Source organism: Tachyglossus aculeatus, chromosome 4 (assembly GCF_015852505.1).
Source record: "Tachyglossus aculeatus isolate mTacAcu1 chromosome 4, mTacAcu1.pri, whole genome shotgun sequence".
Classification (NCBI taxonomy): Eukaryota; Metazoa; Chordata; class Mammalia; order Monotremata; family Tachyglossidae; genus Tachyglossus; species Tachyglossus aculeatus.
The window spans coordinates 116311848-116330859 of record NC_052069.1 but is presented as its reverse complement, the minus strand read 5'-3'; the positions used below and the strand labels follow the sequence as shown (position 1 = coordinate 116330859).

The 19012-nt window shown below is 54.0% G+C and overlaps 1 protein-coding gene across 1 annotated transcript; it reads left to right on the top strand.

Annotated features, from left to right (window-relative positions):
* The first annotated feature begins 486 nt into the window (after nucleotides 1–486).
* MIGA2 (mitoguardin 2) lies at nucleotides 487–18720 on the top strand. The gene is made up of 15 exons (XM_038744951.1): nucleotides 487–582; nucleotides 957–1164; nucleotides 1705–1817; nucleotides 2330–2447; nucleotides 3312–3448; nucleotides 4923–5040; nucleotides 5590–5690; nucleotides 6838–6953; nucleotides 8527–8599; nucleotides 9577–9663; nucleotides 13071–13169; nucleotides 15065–15199; nucleotides 15654–15707; nucleotides 16481–16597; nucleotides 17722–18720. Exons 1-15 carry the CDS (start codon nucleotides 487–489, stop codon nucleotides 17920–17922), a joined length of 1773 nt encoding a protein of 590 aa, XP_038600879.1. The 3' UTR covers nucleotides 17923–18720.
* The last annotated feature ends 292 nt before the right edge of the window (nucleotides 18721–19012 follow it).

Below are 19012 nucleotides of genomic sequence, written 5' to 3'. Positions count from 1 at the left end.
TGACTTTCACTCACCACCCCACCCGACAGCTTGTGTGAGGTGTCTGAAGAATGCTTAGCCTGGGGGCTGTGTCCATGCAGCAACTTCTTAAATATTAATAATTGTGGTATTAAGCTTTTGTTTCTTTAAAAACTGCAGGCTGGGGTGGGGCTTTTGTGTGGCCTCGCAAGAGATTTTTCCTGCCTGTATTTTGGACCCTTGACCTGTGACTTGTCCCTGGAGGTGGGGAGGGAAAGGGGAGAGGTGGTTTGTGTGTGTGTGTGCCTGGCTTCACCAGAGCAAATCATATGGCTGCGGAGTTCTGACCTTCCATCCCTGCCTTTCCGCAGCTCCCTGAAGGAAGTACTGAGCCCAAGTGGAGTTCTGGGATCACCAACAGGCGCCAGTCGACACGCGCCCCGGGTGGGCAGGGAGTCTGGCAGAGCCGTTCCCGACGTAGGGCCTGAGTTCCCGCGAAGGCTCGCTCACGGCCGGAGGGCCCCGGGGATGGCTTTCCGAAGCACCGAGGGAATGTCTATGATCCAGGCTCTGGCCATGACGGTGGCGGAGATCCCCGTGTTCCTCTACACAACCTTTGGACAGGTGACCGGAAAAGCTGCTCGGTGCTGCGTTCTCCCCCGCCCCTTAACCTCCTGGGCACTTCCTACTTAGCCGGACCAGTCTCCCCATACTCCAGTGGCCCCAGGGAAGCATCAGGGATCACCAAATTCCTAGTTATTTGGAGCCATCATTAAGGGCCCCAGGCCTCAACCCCTGTTTAAGCAGTGGCTCCGGTGGTGATATTCTGCCCTCGGGGCTTTCCCCTTTCCTCTCCTTTTCCCAAGCCACTTGAGGTGGGCACGCTGCAGGGTCTGGGAAGGCGGGAGGATCCCGGAGGGGGCCTCGGCGCCCCGGCGGAAAGGCTGAAACTCTGTGGGAGTTTCTCAGCGGTTGCCGCTTCCCGGGGGCGGGGGCAGTCCGTCTTTTCCCAGCTGCGGCTGTCCCCGGGCCTGCGGAAGGTGCTGTTCGCCACGGCCCTCGGCACGGTGGCCCTGGCCCTGGCTGCTCACCAGCTGAAACGACGGCCCCGGAAGAAGCAGGTCTGCCCAGAGAAGGGAGGCGCGAAGCCGGGGATGGTCCCCGTCCCCATCCTCCTGGCCAGGAGGGTCCCCTCGGTGAAGAAAGGTGGGTCCCCGGGTGGAGGCTGGGCCAGCGGGGAACCCCAGTGGCATCCCGCCACCCATTCTCTCCCATGCTTGTGAAAGGGTGGCATGACCCCAGGCCGCAACGATAATAATAATAATGATGATGATGGCATTTATTAAGCACTTATTATGTGCAAAGCACTGTTCTAAGCGCTGGGGAGGTTACAAGGTGATCAGGTTGTCCCCCTCGGGGCTCATAGTCTTCATCCCCATTTTCCAGATGAGGTAACTGAGGCCCAGAGAAGTGAAGTGACTTGCCCAAAGTCACACAGCTGACAATTGGCGGAGCCGGGATTTAAACCCACGACCTCTGACTCCAAAGCCCGGGCTGTATGTTTCAGGCACCCTGGATGTGGATGGAGTGCAGGGGAGTGGGCCAAAGGGAGGGAGGGAGGCTAGTTTCACAACCCCAGCTTACTGCAGGAGGTTCCCTTTAATCTCTGGGTGGCGGCGGCTTCTGATCCGATGCCAGAGTGCCTGCGAAAGGCCCCATCTCATCAGCCGTTCTTCTCCGTTTCAGGCTACCCGGGTCGCAGGGTCCAGAGTCCCGGCAGCAAGAGCAACGACACGCTGAGCGGCATATCGTCTATCGAGCCCAGCAAGCGCTCGGGCTCCTCCCACAGCGTGGCCTCGGTGAGGATTCCCCGCCGGCTGCCGTCCTGGTGCCTCCGGGGCATCGGCATTCAGTAGCGGTACAGGGCTCTGGGAACCGGCTGAGGGCATTTGGCCCCTACTGGGTAGATTTGGGCTGGTGGGCGGTAATGGTCACCCAATCAATCATTCGATCGTATTAGTTGAGCACTTACTGTATGCAGAGCACTGTACTAAGCGCTTGGGAGAGTACAGTAGAACAATCAAACAGACATATTCCGTGCCCACAAGAAGCTTATAGTCTAGAAGGGGAGACGGATATTAATAGAAATAAATAAATTACAGATCTATGTAATGTCCCAGTGGCCTCTGAAGGATGCCAGGCTCCAGTCCGGGGGCTGTTCCTCAAGAGATGCCATCCCCTGAGGGGGCCGGGCCAGGGTCCCGGGTCTGCCCGGACAGCCCCGTCCTCTGGGATCCAGAACGTAGGCCGTCCTGGTGGCTCGTAGACTGACCCCTGTGCCTTGGCTTCTTGTTCCCTTCCTGGGTGCAAGATGGTGGCCATGAACTCCTCCAGCCCAACGGCAGCTTCCTCGGGGCCCTGGGATGCCAGAGTGGCGGAAGAGTCTGGGGCCATGGGGGATGCCAAGGCAGAGAATCTCTACATTCAAGGTACGAAGGCTTCCCTCTGTCCTGACCTCAGCCCTGCCGTCCGTTGGGTGCCTCCCAAGGGGCTGAAGGCGACACCTCCCCGGGGCGCAGATCGGGCCTCTCGGGGCCTCCCCAGCCGTGCCTCCTCTTGTCTCTCCAAGTTTCCTCCCGAGGAGGCAAGAAAGAATTGGGCTCCCACCTCCTGGCCCTGACTTAGGGTAAGCCAGTCCTCCCCTTGGCTCCTGGAAATGGCCTCTGCAGTTCTTGCTCCTCCGAATCAGTGGGCATTGACACTGCTGGGGTCTGAACAGGATGGATCTGTCTCTGTCTCTCGCCACCCAAAGCCCCGAGGCATCAGAGGCCTGCGTGGGCTGCAGTTTTACCGCAGGGTCTAGACTGTGTCGTAGAGTGCTCAGCACAGTGCCTGGCACATAGTAAGCGCTTAAGAAACAATACCATAATTAGTATTATTATTATTCTCTGCGTAGAACCCGAAATGGTCCCACGTTTTCTTTCAGGGGCCCTGTCACCCAACTACAGATGCTTAAAGACATCTTGTGGGAATGAAGTAGTTGGGCTGCTGGGGCTCGAAGTCCTGGCGAGTCTGCTGCTGGGACACCCCCGGGGTGCGAAAAGCTATTCGTGTTTGGAAGAGGCCTCTGTCATGCTACCTCTCCCTCCCCAACCTGAGCTCGTAGTGACCTAAAAGGAGAGGCGGGAGGGGTGTCCATACCTAGCCCGGGCCTGCCTGGGCTCGGTTTTTGCTTTTTGGACCTATGGCCTGGGCCTGGAGCGTGCAAGAGCGTGGCCTCTGTGCTTGCTGGCTGGTAGGTGTGGGTGGGTCGGGGGTTGGGGGTAGATTCTTTTCTCTGCCTTCCCCTGTAGGAATGGAGCTGTTTGAGGAAGCCCTGCAGAAGTGGGAGCAGGCACTGAGCATTGGGCAGAGAGGAGACAGCAGCAGCACCCCGACCCCTTGGGACAATCTCAGGAGCCAAGAGACCATCTCGGAGATCCTGTCGGAGGTCTGGGCCACCTCCGTCCCCAGGGGAGGAAGGGGAGAGAGGCTGGGTGGACCGGAGGAATAGGGGGGCTTTGCTCTGTGGAATAGAGAGCATCCTATGAGGGATGGATGGGCTGACCTCGGTTTCTGCTTCTCGCCGGAGGGCTGGACCCTGGTGGAATCTCCCACCCCCAAAGTCATTTTTTCCCAGCTAGCATCCGGCTGAGGCTGTAGGTCACTCCATCTCGGGGCAGAACCTCACCAAGAGGGGAGGAAACGCAGATAGAAACCCAGGCAGAGAAGCCCAACCTCCGCTCCCCTCCTGACTGCACCTCTGGACCAATCGATGGGTCGTATTTATTACTGTGCAGAGCACTGGACTGAACGCTTTGGGGAGAGTATAATAGTCGGTAGACGCATTCCCTGCCCACAGTGAGCTTACAGTCCAGAGGGGAAGACAGACGTTAATATGAACAAATTACGGATGTGGATGTAAGTGCTGTCGGGCTGAGGGAGGGGACCTTTCAAAAGTTGAGCAGGATCAGTTGAGAGGCAGCCCGGGGAGCTTGTCTCACTCATTCATTCATTCAATCGTATTTATTGTGCGCTTACTGTGTGCAGAGCACTGTACTAAGCTCTTGGGAAGTACAGGTTGGCAACATATAGAGACGGTCCCTACCCAACAGCTGGCTCCCCACAGGCCTGTGTTTCCAGGTCTTCCAGGGCTTTCTAGGTCTGCCTTGGAAGTGAGGGTCTCATAATAATAAGAATGTTGATATTTGTTAAGCGCTTACTATGTGCCAAGCACTGTTCTAAGCACTGGGGGGGATACAAGGTGATCAGGTTATCCCACGTGGGGCTCACGGTGTTAATCCCCATTTTACAGATGAGGTCACTGAGGCCCAGAGAAGTGAAGTGACTTGCCCAAAGTCACACAGCTAAGTGGCAGAGCCGGGATTAGAACCCATGACCTGTGACGCCCAAGCCCAGGCTCTTTCCACAGAGCCACGCTGCTTCTCAATACACTGTAACCTTAAAAGGGGCCTGTTTCAGACCTCCCCTTGTCCATTTCCAAGCCTTTCTTTAGACTTTCTTTAGACTGTGAGCCCGCTGTTGGGTAGGGACTGTCTCTATGTGTTGCCAACTTGTACTTCCCAAGCGCTTAGTACAGTGCTCTGCACACAGTAAGCGCTCAATAAATATGATTGATTGATTGGTTAAATCCTTCCACCTGCCCTGAACCATCATCTGAGTGAGCAGGTGTAAACTTCATATGGGGCTCCAGCCCCGGGACATCGGGGGTTGAATGTCGGGATGCTTTTGCCCTTGAAACTCTTCCAGGAAGGTTCCCACGTGTTTTATCAGGAGCGGGAGGTGAGAACACCGTTACTCCCAAACAATCAAGAGTGGGATTTTGGTGGACTTAAGCCGGGATAAGGTGGAGGTGATGGGGAAGCTAGCACTCAGCTTGAGATGGGGGTCTTTACCGTTCAAAGCCAGAGTCCCAGAAAAAGGAGTTTGCTGAGAAGCTGGAGTCTCTGCTGCACCGAGCTTATCACCTCCAGGAAGAATTTGGTTCCACGCTGCCGGCAGACAGCGTGCTGCTGGACTTGGGTGAGTGGGGCCGGGCGGGGTGGGTATCCGGCGGAGGGCAAGTCTCTGCGTGAGGAGTCAGACCGGGGCATGTCCGCCCCTGTGGGTTGATTCATTCCCAGCAAGCCAAAGGCCCCGGGGGGTAATCCAAAGGGCGGTAATTTGATCAAATGGAGATTGGAAGTAAAGTAGGCTGGACTGATAAGGGACCTGCAAATGACAACAGCGGAAAAGAGGCACCTCTTCGGCCTCCGGCTGCCTCGGGCCCCAAGGTCGCCAGCCACAATGAGCCTCCTCCTCCTCCTTTGGCACGGGACGGGGAGGGTGGGAGAAGAAAGTACAGGTGGGGCTGCCATCTGGTGTGCCTGACTGAGAACCAGCCCCGTCCAGTTATGCCGAGCCCGCCGGACTGGGGATAGAAGGAGATGGGACCCAGTCGTGGCCATCTGATTAGGGAGGTTGTTCCTGAAACTCATTCAGTCCCTGATAGGCTGCTCCGCAGTAATTTGTCTCACTGCTGACTTGACTTTGAGACCCCGTCTTCTCTCTCCTCCTCCTCCTCCCTGCCAGAGAGGACGCTTTTGCTGCCGCTGACAGAGGGCTCGCTGAATCTGCGCGTGGATGACGAAGATAGCCTGGCCTCTGAGGACTCTTTCTTCTCTGCCACCGAGGTGACGCTTGGGACCAGCATATCGTGGGGCACTTGGGACAGGGGAAGGATGGGTCTTCCTCGGTCCGCCCAGAGCCCTATGGGCAGAAGGGATGTGGCTGTCTCTGGGAACTGGCAGTGGTGAAAAAAAATAATCAGGCAGAAGGAAATAATAATAATAATGACATTTGTTAAGCGCTTACTACGGGCAAAGCACTGTTCTAGGCGCTGGGGAGGATACAGGGTGATCAGGTTGTCCTACGTGGGGCTCACAGTCTTCATCCCCATTTGACAGATGAGGTAACTGAGGCCCAGAGAAGTGAAGTGACTTGCCCAAAGTCACACAGCTGACAGTTGGCGGAGCCGGGATTTGAACCCATGGCCTCTGACTCCCAAGCCCGGGCTCTTTCCACTGAGTGAGAAGCAGCTTGGCCCAGTGGGTGAGAGCAGGAGTCTGCGAGTCAGAAGGATGTGGGTTCTAATTCCGGCTCCACCGCTTCTCTGCCGAGTGACCTTGGGCAAGTCACTTAACTTCTGTGGGCCTCAGTCCCCTTATCTGTAAAATGGGGATTAAGACTGTGCACCCCATGTGGCACACGGACCGTGTCTAACCCGAAGACACGGTGTAAACTTCCATATGGTGTAAACTTCCATATGGTGTAAACTTCCATATGGTGTAAACTTCATATGGGGCTACAGCCCCGGGGCATCAGGGGGATGAATGTCGGGATGCTTTTGCCCTTGAAACTCTTCCAGGAAGGTGTCTAGCCTGATGAGCTTGTATCTACCCTGGCGCTTATTACAGTGTCCGGCACATGGTCAATGCATAACAAATATTTTTAAAAGAAAAAGTTAAAATCTTCAGGCTAGAAGTCAGAAATAGTGCTGAGTAAAATCTGAGGCTGTTTCCAACTTTGTAGCCTGAAGGAGAGTGAGGCTGATATTTCATCATCATCAATCGTATTTATTGAGCGCTTACTATGTGCAGAGCACTGTACTAAGCGCTTGGGAAGTACAAATTGGCAACACATAGAGACAGTCCCTACCCAACAGTGGGCTCACAGTCTAAATTTGACCAGACAACCTTTCCCCAGCCTTGGGCTTGGAGTGTGAGAGCCCTATTCAACCATTCCCTCTATCCCTCCTTGCTTTGCTGCACGCCCCTCCAGCTCCTGGATTGCCTGCAGAGCGGAGATCTCCCGTTCCAGCTGTCCAGGCCGGCGGCGGCCTACGAGCAGGCCTTACAACTGGTCAGGGAAGGGAAGGTGACCTGCCGGACCCTCAGGTGAGCCGCCCTGGGGGACCCTAACCGCTCTGGGGAGCTGTCTCCGGCGGCTTCTGGTTGCCAGCGGCTCCAAATGCAGCTTGGCGCTCGGGTTCAGTTTGGTTATGATTTCCGGGGCGCTTGGCCTGCCTTGCGAAAGCTGTGGGATTTGGGGATTGGGGGGCAAGACCCAAACCCTGCCTAGTTGGAGCTGTAAAGTGACTTAGGAAGCGGAAGGTTGTCAGCTAGTCAGTGGTATTTATTGAGCCCTTACTGTGTGCCGAGCGCTGTATTGGGCACTTGGGAGAGTACAGTACAACAGAGTCGGTAGACATAATCCATGCCCACCAGGAGCTTATAGTCTAGAGGGCGAGACAGATGTGAAAATACGTAACGGAGAGGGGAAGCAGCAGAGGGTAAGGATGTGGGCATTTGCGATGTGGGGGGAGGCTTGTGGGTTCTCTGCAGGAAAGGGGTAGCGTGTCGGAGGCCGGGAAGAAGGTTGCGTAGGAACGGGATGAGTGAGAGAACCCAGAAGAGACCCGCCAGACTCTGGTCTCGACTGGACCAGAGTTCCCAGCGTCCCTGGCCCAACCCACTCTGGCAACTCTGGCATCAGGGGGCCTTCTTCCTCCCCACTGTAGGCCCAGATCAGGGAGAAGGGAAGCCGTCCCCTGCGGGCACCATACTGTGCCGCTGGGTTGGGGTGGATCATGTCACCTCGATCAATCAATCAATCAATCAGTCGTATTGAGCGCTTACTGTGTGCAGAGCACTGTACTAAGCGCTCGGGAAGTACATGTTGGCAACATATAGAGAAGGTCCCTACCCAACAGCGGGCTCACAGTCTAGAAGGGGGAGACAGAGAACAAAACCAAACGTATTAACAAAATAAAATAAATAGAATAGATATGTACAAGTAAAATAAATAGAGTAATAAATATGTACAAACATATACATCATCATCATCATCATCATCAATCGTATTTATTGAGCGCTTACTATGTGCAGAGCACTGTACTAAGTGCTTGGGAAGTACAAATTGGCAACATATAGAGACGGTCCCTACCCAACAGTGGGTTCACAGTCTAGAAGGGGGAGACAGAGAACAAAACCAAACATATTAACAAAATAAAATAAATAGATATGTACAAGTAAAATAAATAGAGTAATAAATATGTACAAACATATACATATATACAGGTGCTGTGGGGAAGGGAAGGAGGCAAGGCGGGGGGGATGGAGAGGGGAAGGAGGGGGAGAGGAAACAAGGGGGTCAGTCTGGGAAGGCCTCCCGGAGGAGGTGAGCTCTCAGTAGGGCCTTGAAGGGAGGAAGAGAGCTAGCTTGGAGGATGTGGGGATGGAGGGCATTCTAGGCCGGGGGATGAAGTGGGCAGGGGGTCGACGGCGGGACAGGCGAGAACGAGGCACGGTGAGGAGATTAGCGGCAGAGGAGCGGAGGGTGCGGGCTGGGCAGGAGAAGGAGAGAAGGGAGGTGACGTAGGAAGGGGCGAGGGGATGGAGAGCCTTGAAGCCCAGGGTGAGGAGTTTCTGCTCACCAGCTCAGCCCCCCACCACCCGTTCCCCTCTCTAGGACTGAGCTCCTGGGCTGCTACAGCGATCAGGACTTCCTGGCCAAGCTGCACTGCGTCAGACAGGCCTTCCAGGTGGGGCTCGGGGCTCATCCTGCCATCACGGCGGCGGAGCGGACGGGTTTGTCCCTGGCTCTGCTTTGAAGGGTTCTTGGCTTCCCCGGGACTGGTCATTGGGTGGTGGTGTGGGGTGGTGTGTGTGTGTCTTTTTCTCCCCAGCCACAAAGGTTTGTTTAAAGGCCTGTGCAGGTCAGAGTCCCCGTCCGCCCCAAACCCTCACGAAAAGGCTGCTCACCTGGGCACCGGCACAGATGGCTGCAGGGAGTCCCCGGGTCTCTTGGGGGACCACCGCCTGTGCCCTGGCAGGAGGGCTCATGGTGGCTGACCTTCCTATGGGGCAGGAGGGTGAGGGTAGTACCCACCCCAGGCACCCTCTGCTAGGGGTGGGGGGCGGAGCACCAGCAAACGTTGCCCACACCCAAATCGTACGGCCCACCCCGCTCCCCAAAACCAGTTCCAAGCTCGGCCGTGGTGTCCCGTGGGTGTGCACAGGTCTCTGAAATCCTGTCTGTCTCGGGGGTGGGGTGGCCCAGGGGTCAAGGTTGAGCAATCAATCAATCAATCAATCAATCGTATTTATTGAGCGCTTACTGTGTGCAGAGCACTGTACTAAGCGCTTGGGAAGTCCAAGTTGGCAACATACAGAGACAGTCCCTACCCAACAGTGGGCTCACAGTCTAAAAGGGGGGAGACAGAGAACAAAACCAAACATACTAACAAAATAAAATAAATAGAATAGATATGTACAAGTAAAATAAATAGAGTAATAAATATGTACAAATATATATACATATATATAGGTGCTGTGGGGAAGGGAAGGAGGTAAGATGAGGGGGATGGAGAGGGGGACGAGGGGGAGAGAGGGGGACGAGGGGGAGAGAGGGGGCCCGGATGCTCTTCTTCTCCCACCCTCTCCCCCTCTGGACGGTGCGCGCCCGCCCCTCTCGTCGGAGGAAGCGGCTAGCGGCCTTACCCCGCTTCTTCTTTTCCAGGGTCTCCTGCAGGACGAGAACAACCAGCTGTTCTTTGGGGAAGTTGGGAAGAAGATGGTGACAGGACTAATGACAAAAGCTGAGAAGGTAGAAGGCCCCTGGGCGGGCTGCTGGGGGAGGAAGCGTAATGGCCTGGTGGATACAGTCCGTACCTGGTTGTCAGAAGGACCTGGGTTCCGTTCTTGGCTACCGCCACTTGTCTGCTGTGTGACCCTGGGCAAGTCACTTCACTTCTCTGGGCCTCAGTTATCTGATATGGGGCTTTAAGACTGTGAGCTCCCTGAGGGACAGGGACTGTGTCCAACCCGATTAGCTTGTGTCTACCCCAGTGCTTGACACATAGTGAGCGCTTAAATACCATCGTCATTATTATTAGCATTATTATTATTATTATTCCTGTGTGGCCCCAAAACCCTTGGTCCCCCTGTAAGGTTCTTACTGGGACCCCTGCTTCTCTGCCTGGGAAATTCCTGGGCCAGTGTCCGCCCTAGCTCTCGAGGGAAGAAAAGCCAAGGTGTCGGGGGAGAGGGGAGGTGGGGAAACGGAATCACTTGTACTTCCCAAGCGCTTAGTGCAGTGCTCGGCACACAGTAAGCGCTCAATAAGTACGATTGAATGAATGAATGAATGAATGGAGGCCTCCTGGAGTGGCTGAACGCAGGTGCACATGCTTGGCGTGTTTAGGCTGTGGGACGTGATCATCTTGTAGCTACCTTAATGCTTAGTACAGCGCTTGGCAAATAGTCAGCGCTTAACAAATACCGCCATTATTATTGGCAGCACCAAGTGCTTTAAGAGTAGGCAAAGTCTCCTTGAAAGGACCAGGGAAGGCGCACTGGATGTTTGCTGTTTTCCCTCTGGAGATCCAGCTAACTCCCCGATACCTCCTCCCGCCTGCCCACCCCAGCTGGGGATGCCTATGCACCAAAGCTTCAAACCCGGTTCCCCTGTGGACTGTGTGAGAGGCTGTCTCTAACACTACACTACACTTCCCCTCTCCATCCCCTCCATCCCCCCATCCCCTCTCCATTCCCCTCATCTTACCTCCTTCCCTTCCCCACAGCACCTGTATATATGTATCTGTTTGTACAGATTTATTACTCTATTTATTTATCTTGTACGTATCTATTCTATTTATTTTATTTTGTTAGTATGTTTGGTTTTGTTCTCTGTCTCCCCCTTTTAGACTGTGAGCCCACTGTTGGGTAGGGACTGTCTCTACATGTTGCCAACTTGTACTTCCCAAGCGCTTAGTACAGTGCTCTGCACACAGTAAGCGCTCAATAAATACGATTGATGATGATGATGATACACTAGAGAAGCAGTGTGGCTCAGTGGAAAGAGCCTGGGTTTTGGAGTCAGGTGTCATGGGTTCGAATCCCTGCTCTGCCAGCTATCAGCTGTGTGACTTTGGGCAAGTCACTTCACTACTCTGGGCCTCAGTTCCCTCACCTGTAAAATGGGGATTAAGACTGTGAGCCCCCAGTGGGACAAACTAATCTCCTTGTAACCTCCCCAGTGCTTAGAACAGTGCTTTGCACATAGTAAGCGCTTAATAAATGCCATCATTATTATTATTACCAGGCAAAGTGCATGTTGTACTGGGTAGTGCATGGGCCTGTGACTCAGAAGTTCATGGGTTCTAATACCGACTCCACCCCTTCATTCATTCATTCAATCGTATTTATTGAGCGCTTACTGTGCGCAGAGCACTGTACTAAGCGCTTGGGAAGTCCAAGTCGGCAACATACGGAGACGGTCCGCACCCAACAACAGGCTCACAGTCTAGAAGGGGGAGACAGCTTGTCCGCTGCGTGACCGTGGGCAAGTCACTTCACTTCTCTGAGCTTCAATTACCTCATCTGGAAAACAGGGATTGAGGCTGTGTGCCCCACATGGGTCAGGGACTGTGTCCAACCCGATTTGCTGGTATCCCCTCCAGGGCTCAGTACAGTGTCGGGCACATAGTAAGTGCTTAACAAATACCATAATTATTAATTATTATCATTACTATTATTACCAGCTGTACTGAGCTCAGCTCTGCCTTCGGCAGGGGCCTCCAGAGTGGATGCGGAGCGGAATTCCAGCCTCGCTTTCTCCCTCCGTGGCTGTGCCAGAGATTTCTACATCTGTCCTGGGTGGGACCTATGGAAGCCGTTTCTCTTTTGGTCCAGGGCGGCCCCCCAGGTTGTGAGGGACGCAGGGGTCCTGGGCTTCATTCCCAGACTGTCACGTTGCTCTCCTCCTGCCTCCATCCCTGGGTTCCACCCCAGTTTCCCTGGGGTCGTACTGGGTGTACTGCTCCTCTAGACTATAAACTCACTGTGGGTAGGGGATCAATCAATCAATCAATCGTATTTATTGAGCGCTTACTGTGTGCAGAGCACTGTACTAAGCGCTTGGGAAGTACAAGTTGGCAACATATAGAGACAGTCCCTACCAATCAATCAATCAATCAATCGTATTTATTGAGCGCTTACTGTGTGCAGAGCACTGTACTAAGTGCCTGGGAAGTACAAGTTGGCAACATATAGAGACAGTCCCTACCCAACGGTGGGCTCACAGTCTAGAAGGGGGAGACGGAGAACAAAACCAAACATACTAACAAAATAAAATAAATAGAATAGATATGTACAAGTTAAATAAATGAATAAATAGAGTAATAAATACGTACAAACATATATACATATATGCAGGTGCTGTGGGGAAGGGAAGGAGGTAAGATGGGGGATGGAGAGTCAATCAATCGTATTTATTGAGCGCTTACTGTGTGCAGAGCATTGTACTAAGCGCTTGGGAAGTACAAGTTGGCAACATATAGAGACAGTCAATCAATCAATCAATCGTATTTATTGAGTGCTTACTGTGTGCAGAGCACTGTACTAAGCGCTTGGGAAGTACAAGTTGGCAACATATAGAGACAGTCAATCAATCAATCGTATTTATTGAGCGCTTACTGTGTGCAGAGCACTGTACTAAGCGCTTGGGAAGTACAAGTTGGCAACATATAGAGACAGTCAATCAATCAATCAATCGTATTTATTGAGTGCTTACTGTTTGCAGAGCACTGTACTAAGTGCCTGGGAAGTACAAGTTGGCAACATATAGAGACAGTCCCTACCCAACAGTGGGCTCAAAGTCTAAAAGGGGGAGACAGAGAACAAAACCAAACATACTAACAAAATAAAATAAATAGAATAGATATGTACAAGTAAAATAAATAGAGTAATAAATACGTACAAACATACATACATATATACAGGTGCTGTGGGGAAGGGAAGGAGGTAAGATGAGGGGGGATGGAGATGCGTCTGTTCATCATTACATTGTAATCTCCTAGGTGCTTAGTGCGGTGCTCGGCACATAGTAAGTGCTCAATCAATATGATTGATTGGAGCAACTGCTGCCAGGGGAGCCCCAGCCCAGGCTAGCTGGGATTTTCACTGGAATTGGGTCAGGTTAGCCCTAACCCTACCCGTAACCCCTCTCCTCAGAACCCCAAAGGCTTCCTGGAGAGCTATGAGGAGATGCTGAGTTACGCCCTGAGGCAAGAGACTTGGCCCACTACACAGCTGGAGCTGGAAGGACGAGGGGTGAGTTTTTTTGAGCATTATTTCCCCCCTCAGACACGTGGTAAGGCCTCCACCCCGAGACCTCTGCCCGGACAGCATGTCACTCATAACAAGGCCCTTTGGGGTGGGTATCTGCTCAGGGAGGGAGGCCAAGGGATCCTCCAGCCACATGGTCCCCCATTCGGGGAAAAAGGTGGAGCGACTGTGCCAGTAATGGTAATTTGGGGGGGCAGCCAGGCTGGGGGCTCACTTGGCTCCCTTTCACGGGAGGAAGGGCACAACCAGGATTCCTCGGTTCAGCTCCCAAGCCCCAATTCGGCGTTTAGGGCTGAACCGAGGATTCCTGGTTGTGCCCTTCCTCCCAGGAAAGGGAGTCAAGTGAGCCCCCAGCCTGGCTGCCACCCCAAATGACCACAGTTACTGGCACAGTCGCTCCACTTTTTCCCCACAATTTTTGTTACACTAAAATAAGGGTGGGGTAAGTCCGGGGGTCGTTGAAGTATTAAGGCTAGCGAGGGGAGGAGGAGAAAGAGGGGATAAGGAAGAGGAAGGTAAGACCGCCCTGGTGACTACACTTCTCTTTTTCTGTCCCGAGTGCTGCATTCAATAGGCACTCGATGAATTCATTTCCCTTCTCTGCCGCCTTTTCCCATTCTCACCTTCCTCTGGCATGGTCCTCTGACACTGCTTACAGTTACGTGGTCCAAAAAAATAACCTGGCAGCGGGACCTAGTAGATGGAGCACGGACTTGGGGTTCTAATCCCAGCTCATACGCTTGTCTTGGGCAAGTCACTTCACTTCTCTGTTCCTCATCTGAAACTGGAGATTATGAGCCCCTTGTGGGACATGGACTGTGTCCAACCTGATTAGCTTGTACAATGCCTGGCATAGAAGTGCTTAACAGGTACCATAAAAAAAAAATTACCTGTTTTGCCAACCACTTCAAAGCCCTTCTCCCTTCAAAGCCCTACTGAGAGTTCACCTCATCCAGGAGGCCTTCGCAGACTGAGCCCCCTCCTTCCTCTTCCCCTCCTCTCCCTCCCCATCCCCCCCGCCTTACCTCCTTACCCTCCCCACAGCACCTGTATATATGTATATTGTTTGTATGTATCTATTGCTCTATTTATTTTATTTGTACATATTTATTCTATTTATTTTATTTTGTTAATATGTTTTGTTTTGTTCTCTGTCTCCCCCTTCTACACTGTGAGCCCACTGTTGGGTAGGGACCGTCTCTATATGTTGCCAGCTTGTACTTCCCAAACGCTTAGTACAGTGCTGTGCACGCAGTAAGCGCTCAATAAATACGATTGAATGAATGAATGAATGTATATATGTTTGTACATATTTATTACTCTTATTTGTACATATTCATTCTATTTATTTTATTTTGTTAATATGTTTTGTTGTCTGTCTCCCCCCTTCTAGACTGTGAGCCCGCTGTTGGGTAGGGACCGTCTCTAGATGTTGCCAACTTGGACTTCCCAAGCGCTTAGTCCAGTGCTCTGCACGCAGTAAGCGCTCAATAAATACGATTAAATGAATGAACCACGTAAACGGTGAGCCCCATATATGGGACAGGGACTCTGTCCAACCTGATTATCTTGCGTCTGTCCCAGTGCTTCGTCTATAACTAAGTTCTGAGTAAATACCCTAATTACTATAACTAATTCTCAGAATGTGGGGTGGGGCAATTATGCAAGTAACTTCCATTGGTCTGAAATGAGCACTTCCAGGGAGCGAGGAACTTCTCCTGCGCTCCCTGGCTCGCACATCACACATCGGCTATCCCCTCAGGGTGTCTTTGGGGTGAGGGATGAGACCCAGGAAGGGGTGGGAAGTTTTCCCCAATTTGGGTGGGGGGTCCTAGTGGTGGGGCTCTTTCTTTCACGGCCCCCCCTCCCTCTCCCCGCAGGTTGTGTGCATGAGCTTCTTTGACATCGTCCTAGACTTCATCCTCATGGATGCCTTCGAGGATCTGGAGAACCCACCCTCCTCCGTGCTCGCCGTCCTGCGCAACCGCTGGCTGTCCGACAGCTTCAAGGAGACGGTCCGTGTCTGGGGGGCTCCTGCCCCTGCAGCCTGGGCTCGGGGGGCCTCCAGCACTGTCGGGCTCTGGGCTAGTTCATCCTAAGCAAGAGATGGGGCAACTCTCCCCAGACACGAACCGACTGTAAAGCCGGGCAGATATTGGCCTAATGATTAAAACACGGCCCCGGGAGTCCGAAGGACCTGGGTTCTGATCCCAGCTCCTCCAAGTCACGTCCTATCTCTGCGTCTGTTATTTCATCTGTAAAATGGGGATTAAGACTGTGGGCCCCAGGTGGGACAGGGACTGTGTCCTACAGGATTACCTTGTATCTACCCCAGGCTTAGAACAGTGCCTGACACATAGTAAGCACTTAAAAAATACCATTAAAAAAAGATATATATATATATACCAGGAGCTTCAGGGTGGCTGAGAGCCGCAACCCTCCGCGAGTGACAGTCCGTCTCTGTTCCAGGCCCTGGCCACTGCCTGCTGGTCCGTCCTGAAAGCCAAGAGGAGGCTCCTGTTGGTGAGTTACCCTGGGTGGACAGGGATGGGGGTAGGCATGGGCTCCTCACTAGGCTCAGAACCTTCCCACCAGGGACCGCAGCCATTCAATCAGTGGTATTTATTGAGCACTCACTATGTGCAGAGCACTCTACTAAGCACCTGGGAGAGTACAGTGCAGCAGAGTTGGCAGACGTGTTCCCTGCCCACGACGAACTGACAGTCTAGTGGGGGAGGCAGACGTTAATATAAATAAATAGCTACTAATCTGTAATTTAAAGATAAGTACATAAGTGCCGTGAGGTTGAGGGTGGGGCAAATATCAAATGCCCAGAGGCCACAGGTCCAAGTGGCTAGGTGATGCGGAACCGGGGCAGCGGGGGCTTAACTGGGGAAGGCCTCTTGGAGGAAATGTAAGTTTGAAGGTGGAGAGAGCGGTGGTCTGGCATATATGGAGGGGGAGGATACGGGAAAGGGGTCGGCAGTGAGATGGCTGACTCAGGGTGGCTTCTTGAAGCCCAGCGTGGCCTCGAGGGAACGGCAGTTGTCCACTTTCCAGGACAGCGTCCAAAGCACCCTCTCCTGCGATGGGCCGGCAGCGACATGTCCACCCCGGGCGAGGTGCCTGGCCGTTGCTCCCGCGGCTCCTGCAATGCAGCCACTTCTGGGGTGGATCCCGGGGGTGATTTGTTGCATCCCCGCCCAGTCGTGCCCTCCGGAAATCTTGGCGCTGACCTCCCCCAGGCCTGAAGAGCGTGACCGGGGGCGGGGCGGGGTCTCTGTCTCCGACCACAGGTGCCTGATGGCTTCATCGCCCATTTCTACTCCGTATCGGAGCATGTTAGCCCCATCCTCGCCTTTGGCTTCCTGGGGCCCAGGCCGCAGCTCTCCGAGGTCTGCAGCTTCTTCAAGGTGAGCCGCGCCCTCGTCGCGGACGGTGTTCAGCTCTCGTGAACGGCCGCGCCTTAAGGTCCAGAGTGGGGGGGGGGGGGGGGCCGGTAGGCGCTCGCGGCCCGCGGCCCCAGACCCGGGGGCGGCCCTCGAGGCCGGACGCGGACGGAATCTCTTACCACAGGAAGTGGTGCAGGCTGAAGATACCCGCCGGTTCCAGTGAGGCTCGGATAAAGAGGGAGAAGTCAAAATGAGATTGTCCATCCTAACCCGTTAGGATGTGGGTGAGGGAGCTATCAACTCCCCTCGTCCCCCCAGCCCCAGCACCCTGTTGAATAATAATAATAATTATGGTATTTGTTAAGTGCTTACTATGTCCCAAGCACTGTTCTAAGTGCTAGTGTAGATACAATCAATCAATCAATCGTATTTATTGAGTGCTTACTGTGTGCAGAGCACTGGCAGGTTTTAGATACAAGCTAATCAGGTTGGATGCAGTCCCTGCCCCACATGGGATTCACAATCTTAATCGCCATTTTACAGATGAGCCCCCCTCTTTCATTCATTCATTCATTCATTCATTCAATCGTATTTATTGAGCGCTTACTGTGTGCAGAGCACTGTACTAAGCGCTTGGGAAGGACAAGTTGGCAACAAGATGGCTTGCCCAAGGTCACACAGCTGACAAGTGGCGGAGCCGGGATTAGATCCCACGTTCTCTGATTGCCAAGCCCCAGGCTCTTGTCACTAGGCCATGCTGCTTTCCGTGCTGCTTTAAGTTGAAGACACTTTTCTGGGCTTGGTGGAACCCTTGGCTTGTTCCTGTGTTCCTAGTGCTCTGGAGCCCTAGTTCTCCAAGGGGTTCGGGGTTACACGGACCCCGGGAAGCAGTTGAACCACATGATTTATTCCTCTGCAGTGGAGGCGTGAAGGGTTGTTTGTGACCAGGAGTTCCCATGGCCTCCAAGGCGAAATCCGGGACTGGCAAGCATTTGGGGAAAGGAGGGTCAGAGCCCCAGTTAGTCACCCGAAGGGGCGTCGGGAAGGTGGCCGTGGGCCGGGGCTCGGCCTTCCTCTCTCTCTAAGCCGCGATAGCCTGGGGCAGGGACAGTAAGACCTCCACCCTCTCTCCCCAAACTCCGCAGCACCAGATCGTGCACTACCTGAAGGACATGTTTGACCTGGACAACGTGCGCTACACCACAGTGCAGGCGTTGGCCGATGACATCCTGCAGCTGTCGCGGCGGCGCAGCGAGATCCTGCTGGGCTTCCTGGGGACGGAGCCCGGGCGGGAGATGAACGGGACGCTGCCCGGAGGGAACGGGCTCACGGAGGAGCTCCTCTAGCCACACAACCCCAGCCCGTGGAAGCAGGAGGATCGGCTCCCCTTCTTCGTTTCTGGAGTGGGGCGAGAGAGGGGCCGTTCCTCTCCCCGGCGACCCCCCACGGGGCCGGCTTCCGCCTCGGCCACCGGCCCGGCTGGCGGTCTAGACGCTCCTTTCGCTGGTAAGGCGGGGGCGGCTCAGACCGGGTGATTGTCTCTCCTTTTTCTCTTTGGTCGTGACCCAAGACCAGAAGAACCAGCAACGATCCCTCTCCCACTCCTCTGTGGGCTGGTAGGGACCCGAATTCCTCTCTCCTCTGAAACCAGTACCTGGGGGCTCCCTGAAAGCTAGACTATAAGCCCGTTGCGGGCAGGGAGCCTGACTGTTTGTTGTTGTACTCTCCCAAGCGCTCTGCACACAGTAAGCGCTCAGTAAATACGACTGACTGACGGACAGACCTGCTCAGGCAGTCAAATCTGGGCTTTGGGTCTCTGTCGGATGAGAGGGGAGGAAGGGAGCCGTTTCAGAGGATGGAGCGGAAGCCGTCGAAATGGGAGTCGAAGGGGTGAGGACGTTGGTCTCCCCCAATGGAGGAGGTGTGGTGTTTGGGGTGCCACTGGAGGACAAAGAAACAAGCCAACCTCTCTTCCCAAGTCGAGCCCGAGCCGGGGAAAGCCAACTGGAGGGTTAGGGGAGAGGATGAGGCTAGGGATGGCCTTGTGCATGCAGAATAGAGACGCCAAGAGGTCGTTGCCGCTCTGTGAGATGTAACGGGGCAGGAGGAACCAGCCAGGCCTGGCGGGGAGCTAAGGAAGGAGAGTGGGAAATGAAGGGTGAGTGGAAAGTTGTATTGAAATGAATATGCTGAGTTACTGAGGGCAGAAGAGGGGAGGAGCTCCCGGTTCAACAGTCTCCTTGGCCAGGGTAGGTGGGGATTGACCAGGGCTCTGCACCGGGGAGAAGATGGCAGGCTGCGTGGAGCCCCGTGGGCACCCACAGTCATCTCGGAGTTGAATGTTTCGGATGCCGCCACGGGGCGTGACAGGCCAGAGCCAAACCACGGGACTCCCTCTGCCCAGATCACCCGATAGTCTCCCAGGTAACACTCGTG

What these genes read in the sequence shown, in the direction of transcription:
- MIGA2 (XM_038744951.1), top strand. Translation starts at nt 487, where the DNA reads ATGGCTTTCCGAAGCACCGAGGGAATGTCTATGATCCAGGCTCTGGCC. An exon ending in TCTCGGAGATCCTGTCGGAG is followed by an intron (nt 3,449 to 4,922) that starts GTCTGGGCCACC and finishes TACCGTTCAAAG; the next exon opens with CCAGAGTCCCAGAAAAAGGA. An exon ending in CCGACAGCTTCAAGGAGACG is followed by an intron (nt 15,200 to 15,653) that starts GTCCGTGTCTGG and finishes TCTCTGTTCCAG; the next exon opens with GCCCTGGCCACTGCCTGCTG.